The sequence below is a fragment of the Muscardinus avellanarius genome, assembly GCF_963383645.1.
Source record: "Muscardinus avellanarius genome assembly, chromosome: 12".
Lineage (NCBI taxonomy): Eukaryota > Metazoa > Chordata > Mammalia > Rodentia > Gliridae > Muscardinus > Muscardinus avellanarius.
In genome coordinates, this window is record NC_137798.1 from 18,877,753 (window position 1) to 18,894,219 (window position 16,467).

Genomic DNA, 16,467 nt, shown 5'->3' on the forward strand with positions numbered 1-16,467 from the left:
AAATTAAAAATTCTGGGAATGTAGCCCAGTAGTGGAGCACTCCAGACTCAATCCCCAATACCAAATTGAGAGAGATTTTTTTTAATGAGGAATAGAAAATGAAGATGAATAAATAATGCAATCAGATCATGAGGTTGGATATATTATTTTTTAAAAAAGCACAGACAAAATACAATAAATGGTCATAGGAAGGGTTGGAAGGTATTTATATAGAATGTGACTGGGGCCAGGCATGGTGGGTGCACACTTGTAATCCCAGCATTCGGGATGCTGAGACAGGAGGATTGCGGTTTACTGACAGCCTCAGCTACTTAGTGAGGCCCTTTGCAACTCAGTGAGATCCTGTTTCAAAATAAAGAATAAAAAATAGGGTGGGGGTGTAGCTCAGAGGTAGAATGCCTCCTGGGTTTCATCCCTAGTACCGCAAAAAAAAAATAATAATAATGAATTAACTGGGTATATAAAACAAGTCAGGAACAATGTTGGGCAAATGCTGCTTGACAAAGGCCAGGAGGCAGAAAACTTCAAGTCATATTCCAAGAATGATACCAGGCTGAGATTGGCTAGTTTCAAAGACAAAGTAGAAACAATGGGAATGGACCCAGAGTAAGAATCACATGGGCTTCTATGAGTGCAAGACATTGACAGAAGAGAGGCAGAGTGTGCAGTAGGAAGGATGTGGCTCTGATTTACTGGAGGAAGGGGTATGAGCCAAGGAATGTGGGCAGCCTCTAAAAGGCAGTAAGGGTGAGAGAGGATGCCCCAGAGCCTTCCACAAGGAACACATCCTGCCACATACTGATTTGCCCAGATCTGGGTCAGATTTCTGGTTTAAAGAACTATGCGATATAGTAAAGTTGTGGGGTTTTTGGCCACAAAGTCTGCAGCAATTTGTCACAGCAGCAATAGGAATAAACAGGTAATGACCAAAAACGGTAGATTCTAAGTGCCAGACACGTTCTAAAGGGAGGGTTGGCATATCCTGATAGTCAGGAATGTGGGGAAGAATGCGTTAAGGAGAGCCTTCAAGAGTTCCCAAGAGATGAGCCGTTGCATGGACACATGGAGACGTGCTGCAGAGTGGGGTCGGGAAGGGCTAACTGGATTTTATGTAGTCCCACAGAGGTCACAGGAAGGGTCTCCATGTGCAGCCTTATTGGCCTTGATAACCCCCCAGGGAGGAAAAAAGGAGCATCACTGGTCCTAGGGGAAGTGTAGAGGAGAATCGGAAGCAAGGAGGCCCTGGCCCACCCTCTGGGTGACAGACAGCGCAGGGCCCAGAGCCACGAAGCTTGGCTACAGCCGGGCGCTTCACAGCAACAGATGCATGCCAGGTACCCTACAGGCTGCTTCTCCAGTGCTGGGCCCTCTCTGTGCAGCCTGTGTTTTAGAGGTGGAGAAGAGAGTTTAATTCTCAGGAGAGAGAAACCCTCACACTTAGCACCGCTGTTAGACCTGTCCTCACAACACGTGCCCACATGGAGTTACCTCCAGGCTCCCATTTTGCACACAAGGCAGCTGAGCCTGAGAGGAGCTAAACAATGTGGACGAGGTCTTACAACAAGTAAGCGATGGGCCAAGCCGTAGTGCACACCTGTAATCTCAGTATTTGGGAGGCTGAGACAGGAGGGTCGCAGGTTCACAGCCAGCCTCAGCAGATTAGCAAGGCTCTCTGCAACTTAATGAGGTCCTGTTTCTAATTGTTTTAAATTAAAAGGGCTGGGAATATATCTCAGAGGTAGAATGTTCTTGGGTTCAACCCCCACTACAAGAGAGAGAGAAAGGGAAAAGGAGGAGAGGGAAGGAAGGAAAGGAATAAAGGAGGCCAAGTTTTGAATTGTACTTCATATCCAGGGCCCCATGAGCTTCTGAAACTGTGTGGGGAGCCCAGAAAGGGACTGGCAGCTTGTCTCCTATCCACTTCTTCTCCTCATTGAATTGCCATAAAAGCTAAACAAGAGCCACTCATTGCTTCCCCCGCAGAGTGAAGACAGGTCCCAGGCCCCTGTGTCCTTTGTAGTTTCAACTCCACCCCATCTTCAGTCCAGGTCTCGGCTACACAGCAGCCAAGGCCGTCTGTCCTCTCCCCTCTCCCCACTCTTTCCCATCTTCATCATCCGCTATTTAATCGCCTGGATGTTTTGAGCAAGTGATTGTGAGTCTGGCTGACTGATTTCAGAAACAACAGGCTAATTATCTCCTTTTGATGAATGAGGCCCGGGGGAGCTGTAGAGAGGGATTGGCAGAACCCGGCCGCCAACCCAAATGCGGTTTTGCGGTGGCTCACCGTGCTGCCTCTGACAGCTAGGGAGCGTCCAGCTGGCTGGGAGACAGTCCTACGCAGGAGCATTTGCTCACCCACTTGCCTCTACCCCTACTCTGGCCTTGACCAAGATGAAAAACCTTCTAGGGAAGGAAATTTAGAAACACACTTAGCAGAAGTATCCAACTGTGTGTACATAGCCTGTCATGAAAACCGGCTCAAGGGCGGCCAGGCCAGCATGGCTGGCAGTGGCGCAGAGACCAGGACCTGCTGTGGGCATGGCCAGGAGCTCTGTGCGTCCTGTGCACCTCCACCTGACAGCTCCCACGCTCCCACCGCTGCCTCAGCAGAGTGCCCATTCACGAGAATCCACTTTTGTTTATCAGATTAAACAAAATTCACCTAAATAAAAAAGTGAGGATTCTGTTAATAAGGGCCAACACTGTATCTGTGTTTTGTATTCTAACATGGTATTTGTGAGGACTGAATGAGAGTGTCAGTGAACACTGACTGGCATGCAGGACTCTCTTCATAAGCACTGGCTGCTGCCATTACTATGAAGAGTAAGATATTCCAGGGAAGAGTTCAAATTTTTTGCCTTATTCCTCAGCTAGGGAAGCCAGTAGAGAAGGCAACAAGCAGATAAGTCCAAAACTTAAATACAGAGCTGGGGTACACACAGCTGGAGCCCCAGGGGAAGCATTTCTAACAGCCAGCACCTGTTAATCATGCCCAAAAGACAGTAACTGGAACAGTTCTTTCTCGTCACTTAAAAGCAGTGCTCCAGTGGTCTGTATGGGCATTTCCTTTCGTTTCAGAGAGCTTGTAACTTCATTCTCTGAGATTCCTATAGCCGCCGCCTCCTAGTGAAATGAAGCAAATTGGTCCCTGCTGCAGAGCCTGGGACAGAGACCCTGGGGACGCGTAGGGAATCGGGGTGATGGGTTTGCCAAAATCTCCTTGGCATCAGTGACTTTGGCTTCCAACCTGACCTCCTCTGCTAACAAGTAGTGAATATTTAGCCACTTTGTAATTTTGGTCTTGAGAAAAGTCTGAGCACAGAGCGCAGAGGGTACAAGGTTTCCACACTAGATCCAGAGGGTGTTACTGTGCCATGTGACCCCTGACGTAGGACATTTCCCTTCTCTGCCAGCAATCAGGGCAGCCATCAGAAAGGTCATTGACTCTCCACAACTCATCTCCTCCACGTTCATGGTTAATGGTGCTTTGATAATGGCTACTTAGTTGCAGCCATTAGGAAGTGCTGGAATTTTGAGATTTTGTTTTATTTCTTCAATTTCAGGTTTTGCTCAGAAAATCAAGCAAAGTAATATTGAAATAGGGCATTAAAATGTGGTGGTAAAATTCTTGGTGTTTATCCATTTTACCAATTAAGATGGAGACTTTGATTTACTATCTTAATAATTTAATGCAATTCTTTTAAGAGCTCAGTGGGTCAGCTAGACATGGCATCTTAGAAATATTGGGCCACAAGTAGCTTGACTTCATAGAAGTGGTCAGAGGGATAGAGTGACTTCCCCAAGGTCACACAGCCAGAGCTAGAAGAAAGTATTTTTATGCCCTGCCTATTACTCTTGTAACTGTACCACACACATTCATTTTCTTCAAGAGGAGTTTTATAGGCTAATTTTATTTTATTGGTGGAAAAATTGAGCTGGACTAGCTGAGTGGGCATCAGAAAAAGAACTGAAGTTTATTATTTTTCAAGATTTTACTTCTTAATCTGTTTAATAGTTTATTAAGAGAACATCTAGACAGTGTGCATAATATAGATTTAAAGCATTAATAAAGATGACTATTTTTCCGAGTTTTATGGAGGTAAGCAGCTCTATGATGGTAAAATAGATGAGTTTAGGTCCCAGCAAGTAGGTTCAAATCCTAGCTTTGCTATTTACTAGTTGTAATATTAGGCAAGTTTCTTAGCCTCTGCATGTTTCAGTTCCCTTATATGTAAAGGGAGAATAACAACAGTTCCTGTCCCAGGAGGTGAAATTAGGGAACCTAGAGATTCAATAAAATAGTACTCAGGTTCATATCTGGTACTTGGAAGTTTTTGTGCATCTCTGCTTCTGAAGTAAGCATACAAAGTATAGGCCATAAGAACTTCACCTCTATGTTTATCATGTCAGGGGATTTTAGCAAATAAGCAACAGAAACTAACTCACATATAGCAGACAATAAAAAATATCATTGGCTGACACACCTGTGGGTTTTGAGATGGAACAGCCACCGAGACGAGTTTACCCATTGGCTGTACTCACTGTCCGCACGGTCTTCCTGTTCTACATTTCAGCTTCGCCCTCAGCCGGCAAGAAGACAGTGGCTGCATTTCTGTATCTCATATCCATCCACTATAGTGTCCAAGGGAAAAGCTCTGGTACTCCAAGCATGATCGTGAGAGCACCTGTGACTGGGGAACTTGATCACAGGCCAAGCCATGCACCGGCCTGTGACCTAGAGAACAGAATGTGCTGATTGACTTAATCAACAGAACAAAGTTGGGTAACATAGACCATAAGGTGGAGAGATACCCCGCATGAAACCAAGGTGCTGTTAAGAAGGAAATAGAGAAAAATTCATTCTGGGCATGTGGTCAGTACTATTTGCTATGTGTGGTGGTTTTCATCTTTAATTTACTTGGTGCTTTATGATGAGATATAGTTACAGTCCTTGATGTCCAGAGGTAGAATGGAGGCAAAGAGAGCTGTGTTCAGGAGCTGAACCATGCTGTCTGTCATCTAGGTGTGTTGCCTGGTGGCCCAGAGCTGCCCTGCAGATGGCGTTTTCTGGCTTATTGTTGGTTCTGCTATGATCTGGGGAGGTGGAGGCAGACCTCGGTATGCCAGCAGCCTGTCAGATTGTTGGCCTCAGAAAAGAGTCAGATACCCTCCCCCAGGGCTTCCTATGCTTTGGAGCATAAGAGTTCTCACTGCTGCTATTACAAATTACCCCAAACTTAGTGGTGCCACAAGCAACACAAATTTATTGTATCTTATAGTCATGGAGGTCACAGGTCTAAAATGAGTGAGTGGGATTGTAGGATTAGTCTCTTTAGTCCTAAAAGAGGTTCAACTATATTCCAAGAAGTGACCTCTTTTGCTATCAGGATCCCCTAATAGAAAACCCATTTTTGCCATTTCCAGCTTATAGAGGGCTCCTGCATTCCTTGGCTGGTAGGTGGCCTCCTTCTCCAGTGGTAGCCCCTGGCCTCTCCGCTGACTCTGGCCCTCCTACAAGGACTCTTGTGATTACATGGATCCCTAGGTAATCAATCCACAAAAATCTTATTATCACAAGATCCTTAATTTGGTTACATCTTCAAAGTCCCTTTTGCACAGTAAAGTAACATATTCCTAGTTTCTGGGACTTAGGACATGGGCATCCTTGGGGGAGTAGGAGAGCAAAGGTCAACATACACTTGTCCCTCACACTTGGAAGTGATCTGCCACCTGTTCATGCCTCCAGAGCCTCTGTGGCCACAAGCTGACCTTAATCTCCCAGAATTTAAAAATAAATGTATGTAATTCTCATGCACATAATTATGTTTCTTTTCCCATTGTAAAGTGAGCTTTATAAATGGCTTTCTAAGTTTAACCTGAGTGCAGTGCAGTCTCATTTGCTGTCTCTTCTCAGCTAGCTCTAGTGTAAAGACACTCTAATTCTTCATTCTTATACAGAACATCTGACTAGTCCAGAAATCAGGTGGTGAAGTAAAGGATTTTAACTTTAACTTCTAACTTTTAAATTTTTAATTTTTTAACTTTTAGATTTTTACTTTTATTCATTTTCATTTCATTTGAGGATTTGCTTTATTTTTCATCAGAAAAAAAAAGTGCTTGGCTATGTATTTTTTTCTTTTTCTTACTGCTTTTTGAAATGAACATTATGGCTTTTTTAAATCCCATGAAATTAACTATCTAGTGCACCAGGCAGAGCTCTCTTGAAGCTCCACTCAGCTATTTTTCTGTTAAAGTATCCCTCAGGCTTCAAGTATTCCTTAACAATATATTACCTTAGAAATATTTCCATTCTGAGTTAACTTGAATAATCATCTAAAATGAGGCTTATGGATTGTATATTTGATATAATTGCCTAAAAGTGACTGTCCCTAATTACAGTAATTGCAAAATGGAGTGAGTTATAATGCTAATAATAACCTCATAAATTGAATCATTTGTAATTATCAAGGAAACCACATGCACATGGCTAGCTTGCCTATGACGTTTCATTTGAGGATTTGCTTTATTTTTCATCAGAAAACGAGTGCTTGGCTACGTATCATTCTTTCTTTTCTTTTTGCTCTTTTGAAATGAACATTATGGATTTTTTTAAATCCCATGAAATTAACTATTGTACCAAGCAGGGCTCTCTTGAAGCTTCACTCCGAGGATGGAAATCCTAGACTTGCCATGAGCTCAGCAGACGCGTCTCCATTACGTGTGGTGGAGGTTCTGGGTGGGATAAACAAGGCCGTGCATTATGGTCAAGGACACATCTAACTTCTCCACCTCACTCTTATCTTGCTTTTGGCAGGGTTGTCCCACTTCATGGGCCCTATTTCTTATGAATACAAAAATGGGGGGGTTGTCATTAAATTTTTAATTTATTTAATTTTTTTTAATTTTTTGTATTTCCAAAGATGAACTTGGGAAAACAACAGAAATAAAATCAGTATTTAGTTGTATCTTTTTGTAATGTATCTTTCTCTCTTTAGTCCTAAAAGAAGTTCAACTATATTCCAAGAAGTGACCTCTTTTGCTAATTAAAAAATTCTATCAAAATTGCTATCATCTCCCATTCATATAAGAAAAAATAATACTCAATACAGAAACTATATGTGTGACTTCTCTCTTAAAGGAAAGTAGTATTCCAAAATAAATGCAGAAGAAAGTAATACCTTTTCCATTAGACCATAAAGGACTTTGGAAAAAGAAGACTTTGGAAGAAAGAAAAGATCTTATTGTTTCTCTTCTCTAATTTCTTTTGAACATATGTGTTACTATAGAGGTCATACCTTCTTATAAGTTGTCTTATTTCCTACATGTCTTAGACAAGCTGGTCTTGCCCATTATTCTAACCTGTATTTGTCATTAAATGCCTCACAGGTATCATTTAGTCTCCCAAACAAGGCTGCTGGGGGTAATAATCGTGTCTTGAAATAGTTTCATAGAGAGTCCTTAAGTCAACCTTGGGCTCTTAACAGATACTCAGAAAATACCATGTGATTAAAAAGCTAATTCAGAAGAGACACAACTGGAGTACTTCACTGTGCACAGGGGACAGGCCGAACTTGTGGAAGAAGTATTTGCCGAGCCCGAGACACACACCGACTGGAGAGCAAAGCCTTCTGACAGCCCCAGTTCAGTTTGCGGTGTTGATGGCAGCAAGGCCACTGCTGAGAGGCTGCTGCTGCTGGGCACTGAGAATTAAGTGCCCCCTCTTGGCCTGCACTCCACTCTCTCCTCCCTGCGCCTCACACTGGCTGCAGAGGCTGACGGCCAGCGCGGCCTCTGCAATACATAGGCCTGAAGATGGTGCTCTTAAGCCCAAATTAAGGAAGAGGAGCAGCTGGAGCCCTTGAGGCTAAGGGGGCCTTTTGGTGCTGAATGGATAATGGCCACAGCCCTTGACTGCCAGGATTCAATTTTCAAAATAGCAATTCTGTAATCCCCACTTTCTTTCTCAATGTGAGAAGCCATACTCTTCTTACATTCACCTTTAAGCCACCCCCTATCTAGAAACAAACATGGAAATCCTGCTAAGCCATGGCTTTCCAGCTTCAGGTCTCAGCTGAGTGATAATCACACGGCCTGATGGAACAGGGCTCCTTGTCTCTGGAGGAAAAGCTGCCTGCTAATCACAGCCCCACCTCAGCGCAGACTCTGTGTTCTCATTTTTTGGCCATGAGGGCCTTCAGGGCTCAAAACTTACTGAAGACCCCAGCTGGACATGGTGGATAATCCTAGTACTTAGGAGACTGAGACAGGAGGATTCCAGGTTCAAGGCCACCCTCAGCAACTTAGCAACACCCTGAGCATTTTAGTGAGACTCTTGTTTCAAAAATTAATTAATTAATTAATTAATAAAAATGGCTAGTGGTGTAGAATGCCTCTGGATTCAATCCTCAGTACCAAAAAACAAATTACAAAGGACTCCCAAAACTTTAGTTTATGTGGGTTATATATATCAATGTTAACTTAATTAAAAATTAAAACTATAAATTTTTTAAAATATTTATTTGTTAACTCATTTAAAAATAAGTTTTAGCCAGGCGTGGTGGCGCACGCTTGTAATCCCCGCGCTTGGGAGGCAGAGACAGGAGGATCACGCAGGTTCGAAGCCAGCCGCGCGTGCTGGCTTAGGAGACCCTGTTTCCAAATATTTAAAAAAATGTAAAAAAGAGGTCTGGGAGTGTAGCCCGGAGGTAGAAGGGCTTCCAGGAACCCCAGTACCAAAAAAAAAAAAAAAAAAGTTTTAAAACCCCATCATGTTACAAATAATATTAATGGAAAAAATAAAAATAAAGTTTTTCAAAAAAAAAAGTGAAAGAGTGACAATGTTTTAATGCTTGGCTTAAATGAAGGAAGTTCAGCTGGATTCTTATATTCTCTAAAGACTAGGAAGAAAATTGTCCTCAGACATAGAGTTGAAAGAAAAGCAGAATTTTCATAGTCTCTTATGCAATTGTTGATATTCTTTTCTGGTAATATGTTAAAATAAGGTAAGTAATAGGTTCTTGAAAGTTAGTTGGCATGTAAAATCTGAAACCGTATTAAAGTAATTTTGAATATAGTTTCATAAAAATCCAACATCTCGTGTGTTAATTGACCCTTTTTTGCCATGAATGTTTTTTTTTTTAACATCACAGATTGGCCATTGGAAAATTATTAGTTCCCAGAGTAATGCAGAGCTTCCTTCACTTTAAATATTTTAAGTCACATTTGTTAATATCAAACAAATTAATCAGAAGCCACTCAGTTAATCAGAAGCCACTCAGTGGTTTCCAATGACAGATAAACATTTTCCAAAATTTTTGTTTTCACTTGAAAGCTTAAATTTTATTCCTGGCAACAAATGGCCACTTGAAGTGGAAAGCTTACTTCTTTCAATTTTAAGAAAATCTCAGTTATCCAGGTGTAATTAACCACTGCCTATCGTTCTTTTAAGTAAAAGTAGCATCCCATGAGCTTAGGAATGCTAATGCCAATGCTCCGGCTCTATCACTCAGCCCTTTGCCTCAAGAAACAGGGCTGCAATGGAAGTGCTATGTGCCTGCCGACTGCACATAGCACTCGGGATATTAAAAAGATGAAAACCCAATAATTTATTATTAATAAAACTAGTACATTTTACTGCTTCTTTCAGAACACTATTGTGACACTGGGCGTCTTTCCGTGGATTTGGCAGTAAGGGACCGATTGTACCCTGCTGCCCCGGGTCATGCTAAATCACCGCAAGTTTTATCCACCACGGCTTTGGTACCATCCATGCCAATGTCAACACAAGGAAAAAGGCAAACAACATCTTTGAATTATCATGAAAATATATATTGACCTTATGAATGGCCTGAAGGATCTTGGGCCCCCTGAGCTTGCAGATTATACTTGTAGAACTATTCGTTTAAGTAGAAGTAATAGTTAACCTTAATTAAGCCCATCCTATGTGCCAGACGTGGCTGTATCTTTAATTATTTTAATCCTCAGGTCTTCAGATGGATGGAGAAGCTAACACATTCTAGAAAATATGTTCTATTTAATCTCTTAACCCTGGTACGGTTGGGGACACTCTGGTGCTGGTACATGGAAGCTAATTAAAGTCAGAGGAATTTCTAATGGCATTGCTACTAATGAGGGTTCTAAAGCTCCATTTTGGGGTTGGGAATGTAGCTAGTGGTAGAGTACTTGTTCAGCACATGTAAGACTCTAGGTTGCATTCCCACACTGCAAACAGAAGGAAGGAAAAAAAAAAACTCCATTTTTCTCAAATCTCAAAAGTGTCTAAACCCTCAGAATTCATTGAGTCAGCCAGGTTTGAGGGTGGGAGCTGAATCTCCAGCATATGTCAGACCACAAAATATGCTGTGCTTTTCAGGACTCTTGAGAATGCCCCCTCTCTCCCCTGTAGTTTTCTTGCTTCTGGTAGCTGTTGTTCCCTAACTGACTGTACCTTGTGATCTCACAATCTGAAACTCTGTCCGAATGACCTTAAACGCCATGCCTTCCCCTGAATCACATCTGTCCAGCAGCAGCACCCAATGATGGTTCACTTTGCCTTTCCTGGCAGGGCCTGGGGCCACAGTTTTTAGCTATATGTTGACTTGTTTGCACAGATCTATTTATCCATCCTATTCTCTTCTACTTACCATCAAGACTAGCCTGAACAGAGGACTGGGTGTTTGGGGCATGAGGTCCTGCTCTGTGCTTTCAGGCTAAAGGCTATTTCCCTTTCGCCCTCTAGTGAGATTCTATTCTCTAGGCTATGAATGTCATTTTGGATTTTTGAGTCTGCGCAAGGCTGAGCACACCCAAAACCTGAATTAACTGGAAAGCCGGGTTAAGGGAAAGCTAATATTTACATGGTTTCGGTATGTCTCTAAAGCTCCCGGTTGAAAAGAGATGGTCCTTGAGCTGATTAACGTTTTTCTCTGATCTGATGGTTGCTTCCCGAGTGGCAGACTTCGATGATGGGTATTATCTCTGCAGAGGCTTTGGTTGTCCATGGTGAGAACTATAATTCTTTCATGCCAAGAGATAGACTTTAAAAGGGAGTTGTACTTACAGAGCTATAAAAACTTATAGTGGGTGCAAAAGTCTCTGTTTCTGCCTTGCTTTCAATCCTACTGTGAGTATTAACTAGGAGAAGCAGAAACTTTTACATCTGAGAAAAATGAGTTTCCTGAAAGAAGCCCTGCCTAGCCCATAAATAACTGCCCCCCTCGGAGGGTACAGATATGATCTAACCTACAGCTACTTGTCAGCAGTCCTTGCTCAGTGAGATCGCCTAAAAACATCTTTCGGCTGTGCTTCTCTCTGACTTGGGTATCCTTTTTTAAGTGTTTCAGCTTATGTCTCCTGTCTGAACCGAAAACACCCACAGGGTTGATAGACACAGCAGGAAGTTAAATTAATCCTTTACATGGAGATCTCTTTCAGAGCTTTGGTAACCGAGTCCTATTTTTATGTCATTATGATGAGCCAAGACAGTGTGTAAAGCAGACATCTGCCGTATAGAGCGATAGGGAGTAGAACACGCGACCACAGGGGCCGGGCAGGCTGCAGAAAAAGCACCGGCTGAGCTTATGCCTTGTTCTTTCACTGAGGGGCTTAGTAGCCTCGTTGTCCCCTTGGCCCTGGCTTTGCCCCAGTCTGAGCCAAGGATCTATATGCCGTCTGTACCTTGTGGAACGTGATATGCGGTGCCAGATTTGGGTGCAGTTGTGACTTAAGAGCAGCATTCCTCGCCTGTCACGGCATCTTCTGGAAGGTGAAAATGCATGAGAAGGGGAGCACTGCCTTCCTGGCTGCTCCAGCAGCGTCCCTTCCTCTGGGTCCTCCTGCCCAGATCTCCCCACCACCCCATCCTCTTCCTGCCCCAGTGCCAGTCAGCAGCTCTCAGAGGCCAGCTAGCCCAACTTCTGAAGGTCCCACCACAGGAACAGCCTCGCTTCTGGCACCGCACCTTTCCTGGTAGCTTGCAGCATTTCTGTACAACCAGGATGAACCTGATTAATTCTGAACTCAAGGTCATGGTGGTTTCTTTCTCTCAATGCTCAGGAAAGTAGATCATGGTGCAGTATCAGCTAACTCATGCCAAAGGGCCAGGGCAAGCACATCAGATCCAGGGGCGATGGTCAGATGGTCAGATGCCCCTCTGTCCCCTTCTTTTCACCTCCTGATACATGTTTATGTTTATATCATTTGAAATTTTTGCTAATTCTCCAATGGCTTTTCTTAATCATTTCATGGTATGTGGTGTCTTTAAACTGCTTGGAGATAGTTCCTACAGTAAGAAATCCCAGTGCCTAATTAGCTTTACTCTTAAAGAAGCAGCAGCCAGTGTTTTTCTTTTATGCCTTCACCCACCCAGGACTAATTACTCCCTACTGTTTCCCATGGTGCTTACAAGTACCTCCACTGCAGTACTTACTGCATTGTATCATAAAATAAAGACAAAATCTTATTATAGAAATAAATGCAAAGAATTGGCTTAGAAGATCTCTTAAGGCAAGGACAGTCTTATTTATTATTGTATTTTCAGCATCAATTCAGATATTGCTTCGTTGACATAGAGTATTTAGCATCCCGGCTGGGTGTGGTGTAATCCCCGCACTTGGGAGGCAGAGACAGGAGGATTGCGCAGGTTCGAAGCCAGCTGCACGCGCTGGCTTAGGAGACCCTGTTTCCAAATAAAAATGTAAAAATAGGTCTGAGAATGTAGCCTGGAGGTAGAAGGGCTTCCAGGAACCCCAGTACCACCAAAAAAAAAAAAAAGAAAGAATATTTAGCATCCCAATTTACAATTGTGATATTGTTTGCTCATAGTATGGCTGGTATATTTATCTTTTAATGAAATATTTTACTTCTGTGAATGTCATATCCCACCCTTAAAAAATTATTTTTAACCTCAACCAACAAACAAATATGTGACCCCTCCTGTTCTCCCTCCAGCTACGCTAAAGGAACTGGTCTCGCAGACAATGATCTGCTGGGCCCAGGAGAACCAGATCCAGAATGCAGAGCTGGTCCGGATGATGTTCAACCTCCTCCGGAGGCAGTATGACAGCATCGGGGAACTGCTACAGGCACTGCGGAAGACCTATACCATCAGCCAGGCCTCCGTGAGCGACACCATCAACCTGCTGGCTGCCCTGGGCCAGATCCGGTCCCTCCTCAGCGTCAGGATGGGGAAGGAGGAAGAGCTGCTCATGATCAATGGGCTGGGGTAGGTCATGTGCAGTTCTCTCACCAGAGCTTAAGAGGGAGGATTGAGCCTGATCTCTGGCCTTCAAGGATTATATATCTCTGCCAAATGAGTCATCTTTGGAACCTGAGAGCCCAAACTACCTGCTACTTATAGTGAAGAGACAATACTGAAAGGAAGGTAGAGGCATTTTGGAGAAAAGTTTGAATGTTATAAAAAAAAAAAGCCCCATGAAAATATCTGAAGAGACGGTGTATTCAACCCAAGTCAGAAACCATTTGAGTTTTTTTTTTATTTATTTTACTGATGCATTGTAGTCATGCATCTTAATGGGGTACAAGATGGTGGAGGCACACATGCACACATCACTCATTTATTCCTCCCCCAATTCCCACCCCATTCCCTCCCCCTCTCTCCTGCTCATGTTTGGCTTAGTGATTGACTTTGATGTGTTTGTGAGTATACATCATGTACATTAGGGAATTTCCCTCTTCCCCCCTCTCACCCCTCTCAGTTAGGTGCCTTATTTGCTAATCTACAGATTCTCCTTCTAGAGTTCCTCCTATGACCCATTTTCTCCCTAGCTTCCCAATATTAGGGAGAGCATCCGATTTCTTACTTTTTGTGACTGACTAATCTCACTTAGCATAATGTTCTCCATTTGAGCTTTTAACTAAACTTCTGGACAAAGTTTGTCACTTGGTCAACGTTCTCCTTTATCCTCAGGTCTAACCCATAAGATCATTTTGTTCTGTGAGACACCTTTATTTATGGCTCTGTCTTAAAGCCACGGAGTCAAAACGACTCGTAACATGTTCGACATCAGAATATTTTCCTTACTTATGTAATGGAGTGCTTACATTTTGCAGATGAGAAAACCAAGGCCCAAAAAGGTTCACTGACCAGCCAACAATTTTACTTGATTGAAGTCAGAAGTAACATTCCACCCCATCATCTTTGAGCTAGCAAGTACAAGAGCATCATTAAGGTCCAGGAAAGGGTCTTTGAGGATCCTCAGAGGGTGGGGAGATGTGTGAATTCCTCAAACTCATTTCTTTTTTTTTTTTTTTTTTTTTTTTTGGTGGTGGTGGTGGTACTGGGGGTGGAACCCAGAGGCTTTCTACCTCCGGGCTACACTCCCAGACTTTTTTATATTTTATTTGGAAACAGGGCCTCACTAAGTTGCTGAAAGCCTCACTACGTAGCTGAGGCTAGCTTTGAACCCGTGCGATCCTCCTGTCTCAGCCTCCTAAGCGCGGGGGATTACAAGCGTGCGCCACCACGCCCGGCCCTCAAACTCATTTCCAAAGAGGAATTTAATAATAGAAATGAAGAGACTTCTATGAGAATGGGTGAAAGCTGCAGCATCAGTCTCCTCCGCCTTTGTAGTAGACGTAGCAGCAACAGTACCAGGTGGTTGTAGTCAGCACCTCGTGCAGCCCCTGGAGGATGGAAGGGGAAAAATAAACATCCAGCAAGGTGCAAAGGTGCATGATCACTTAGCAAGCCACTTCTGGCTGGGCATGGTGATGAATGCTTGTAATCCCAGTACTTGGGATGCTATATAGAAGGATCGAAGATTTGAGGACAACCTCAGCAAGAAGTAAGGCTCTCATCAACCCCATGAGACCCTGTTTCAAAATAAAAAAGAATAAGACTGGGGGTATAGCTCAAAGGTAGAATGCCCCTGGGCTCAATCTCCAGTACTGCAAAAAAAAAAAAAAAGAAGCCACCTCTATATTTCAAAAGCTTTATTTGCCTGTAGTTGCATTATGTGAATTTATACTGAATTACTTAAGACATATTGTTTTCATGTGTTAATGTCATCAGGCTGTAAAGACTGTTGTACACACATTTCATGGTACCTAATATGAAACTGCTTTAAGAAAAGAGTACAGCCCCCTCATGTACTTAACCAAAGTACAGAGAGACATAGATATAAAAACAAAAGAAGAAAAACAGCAATCCCTGAATACGTAGAGGGATACCAATCCAGTGAGTTGGACTGTCTCCAAAACTCTTACAAGCAAAAGGACCGAGGGACAAATGTGTTAAATGTCATTAGAAAGAAACATTTCAGAGACAGAAAGCAAGTACTTAGAAATATTCTTATGCTCCTTTATTGCTATAAGCTAAAAAAGATATTCCACATATATTCCAAATGACCTAATGCCTTCTTATCATTTTGTCCTGTCATTTTTACACAGCTGCTTCACCCCAATGCATGTGTATGTTCTCATGCCTGAATTTTTATAGCCTAGAAATAAGCAGGTCCCAAAGCCTCTCTCTTATTGTTATCCTAGGGATATTATGAACAACAAGGTGTTTTACCAGCATCCCAACCTCATGAGAGTCCTGGGCATGCACGAAACAGTGATGGAGGTGATGGTGAATGTGTTGGGCACAGAGAAATCACAGGTAACGTTATACAGAAAATTTAATCAGAGCTTGGCTCTTGGGGCAGGGGCTCAGGGCTGGTGTCTGTCACCTCGGTTGCTTTTCCTAGGAACAGGGAGGGGTATGCACAATGCCAGAAAGGAGTCAAGAGAAGGGACAGTGCTGCGGGGTGCAGCCCGGCAGTGTAAGAGCTCCAGCTCCTGAGCTTGGGTGTTATCACTCATCCTGTGGCCCACTCAGCTGCTGAACTCAGCTCGTGTGCCCTGCAGCCCTGCTCTTCCCAAGATGGAATACCTCTGGGCTCCACCTGGGAGCCTGAGGTGCTTCGCACTGAGTCGGGGCAGGCTGTTCTAAAGGAGCACAGAACTTGATTATGGGCCTGGCAGGGTTCTTCCAGGTGTGTTTGCCCTTCGTCAACCATCAGCCAGGCTCCTGACAGCCAGGCCTCCTTGCCAGCACCCCATAAGGCCAGGAGATAGGACACAACTGGGCATTTGTCCCAAATTGTCCAAACAAACAATAAACAATTGTTTATGAAGTCCTCCTTAGAGTTACATGGATCCTGAAGGCAGGAGTTGGGTTGTGATTTCAAATAATGAAGATCCCAAAGCCCAAGGCCCTAGGAATGAGTGACCCCCAGTGCAGTTCCCCCAGTACTGGCGGGTGGTGATGTGAAGGAAGAATAGAAGCCAAGCTCACACTCCTTCTCAAGGCTTTCTTCTCTTGGGGAAGCTAAGTCTGTCTAGAAGATCCCTGGGCACATGTCTGGATGCCTCAGCAAGGCCTCTTCTATGATGGAAAGGGGAAAATCAAGGTCTTTCTGGGATCCCTAGCAAAGCTAACACTAGCATCATTGATTGAGCATT

General features: G+C 43.3%; 1 protein-coding gene across 2 annotated transcripts in view; it reads left to right on the forward strand.

Moving 5' to 3' along the window:
* Nucleotides 1–16,467, forward strand: part of RYR3 (ryanodine receptor 3) — a gene marked incomplete at both ends in the record, with an annotated part of 530,337 nt that overhangs the window by 359,616 nt on the left and 154,254 nt on the right. For both annotated transcript variants that reach the window (XM_080708162.1, XM_080708163.1), the window contains 2 exons: nucleotides 12,952–13,225; nucleotides 15,508–15,622. In XM_080708162.1, coding sequence (XP_080564288.1) covers nucleotides 12,952–13,225; nucleotides 15,508–15,622 — 389 coding nt within the window. The remainder of the gene's footprint in view (nucleotides 1–12,951; nucleotides 13,226–15,507; nucleotides 15,623–16,467) is intronic.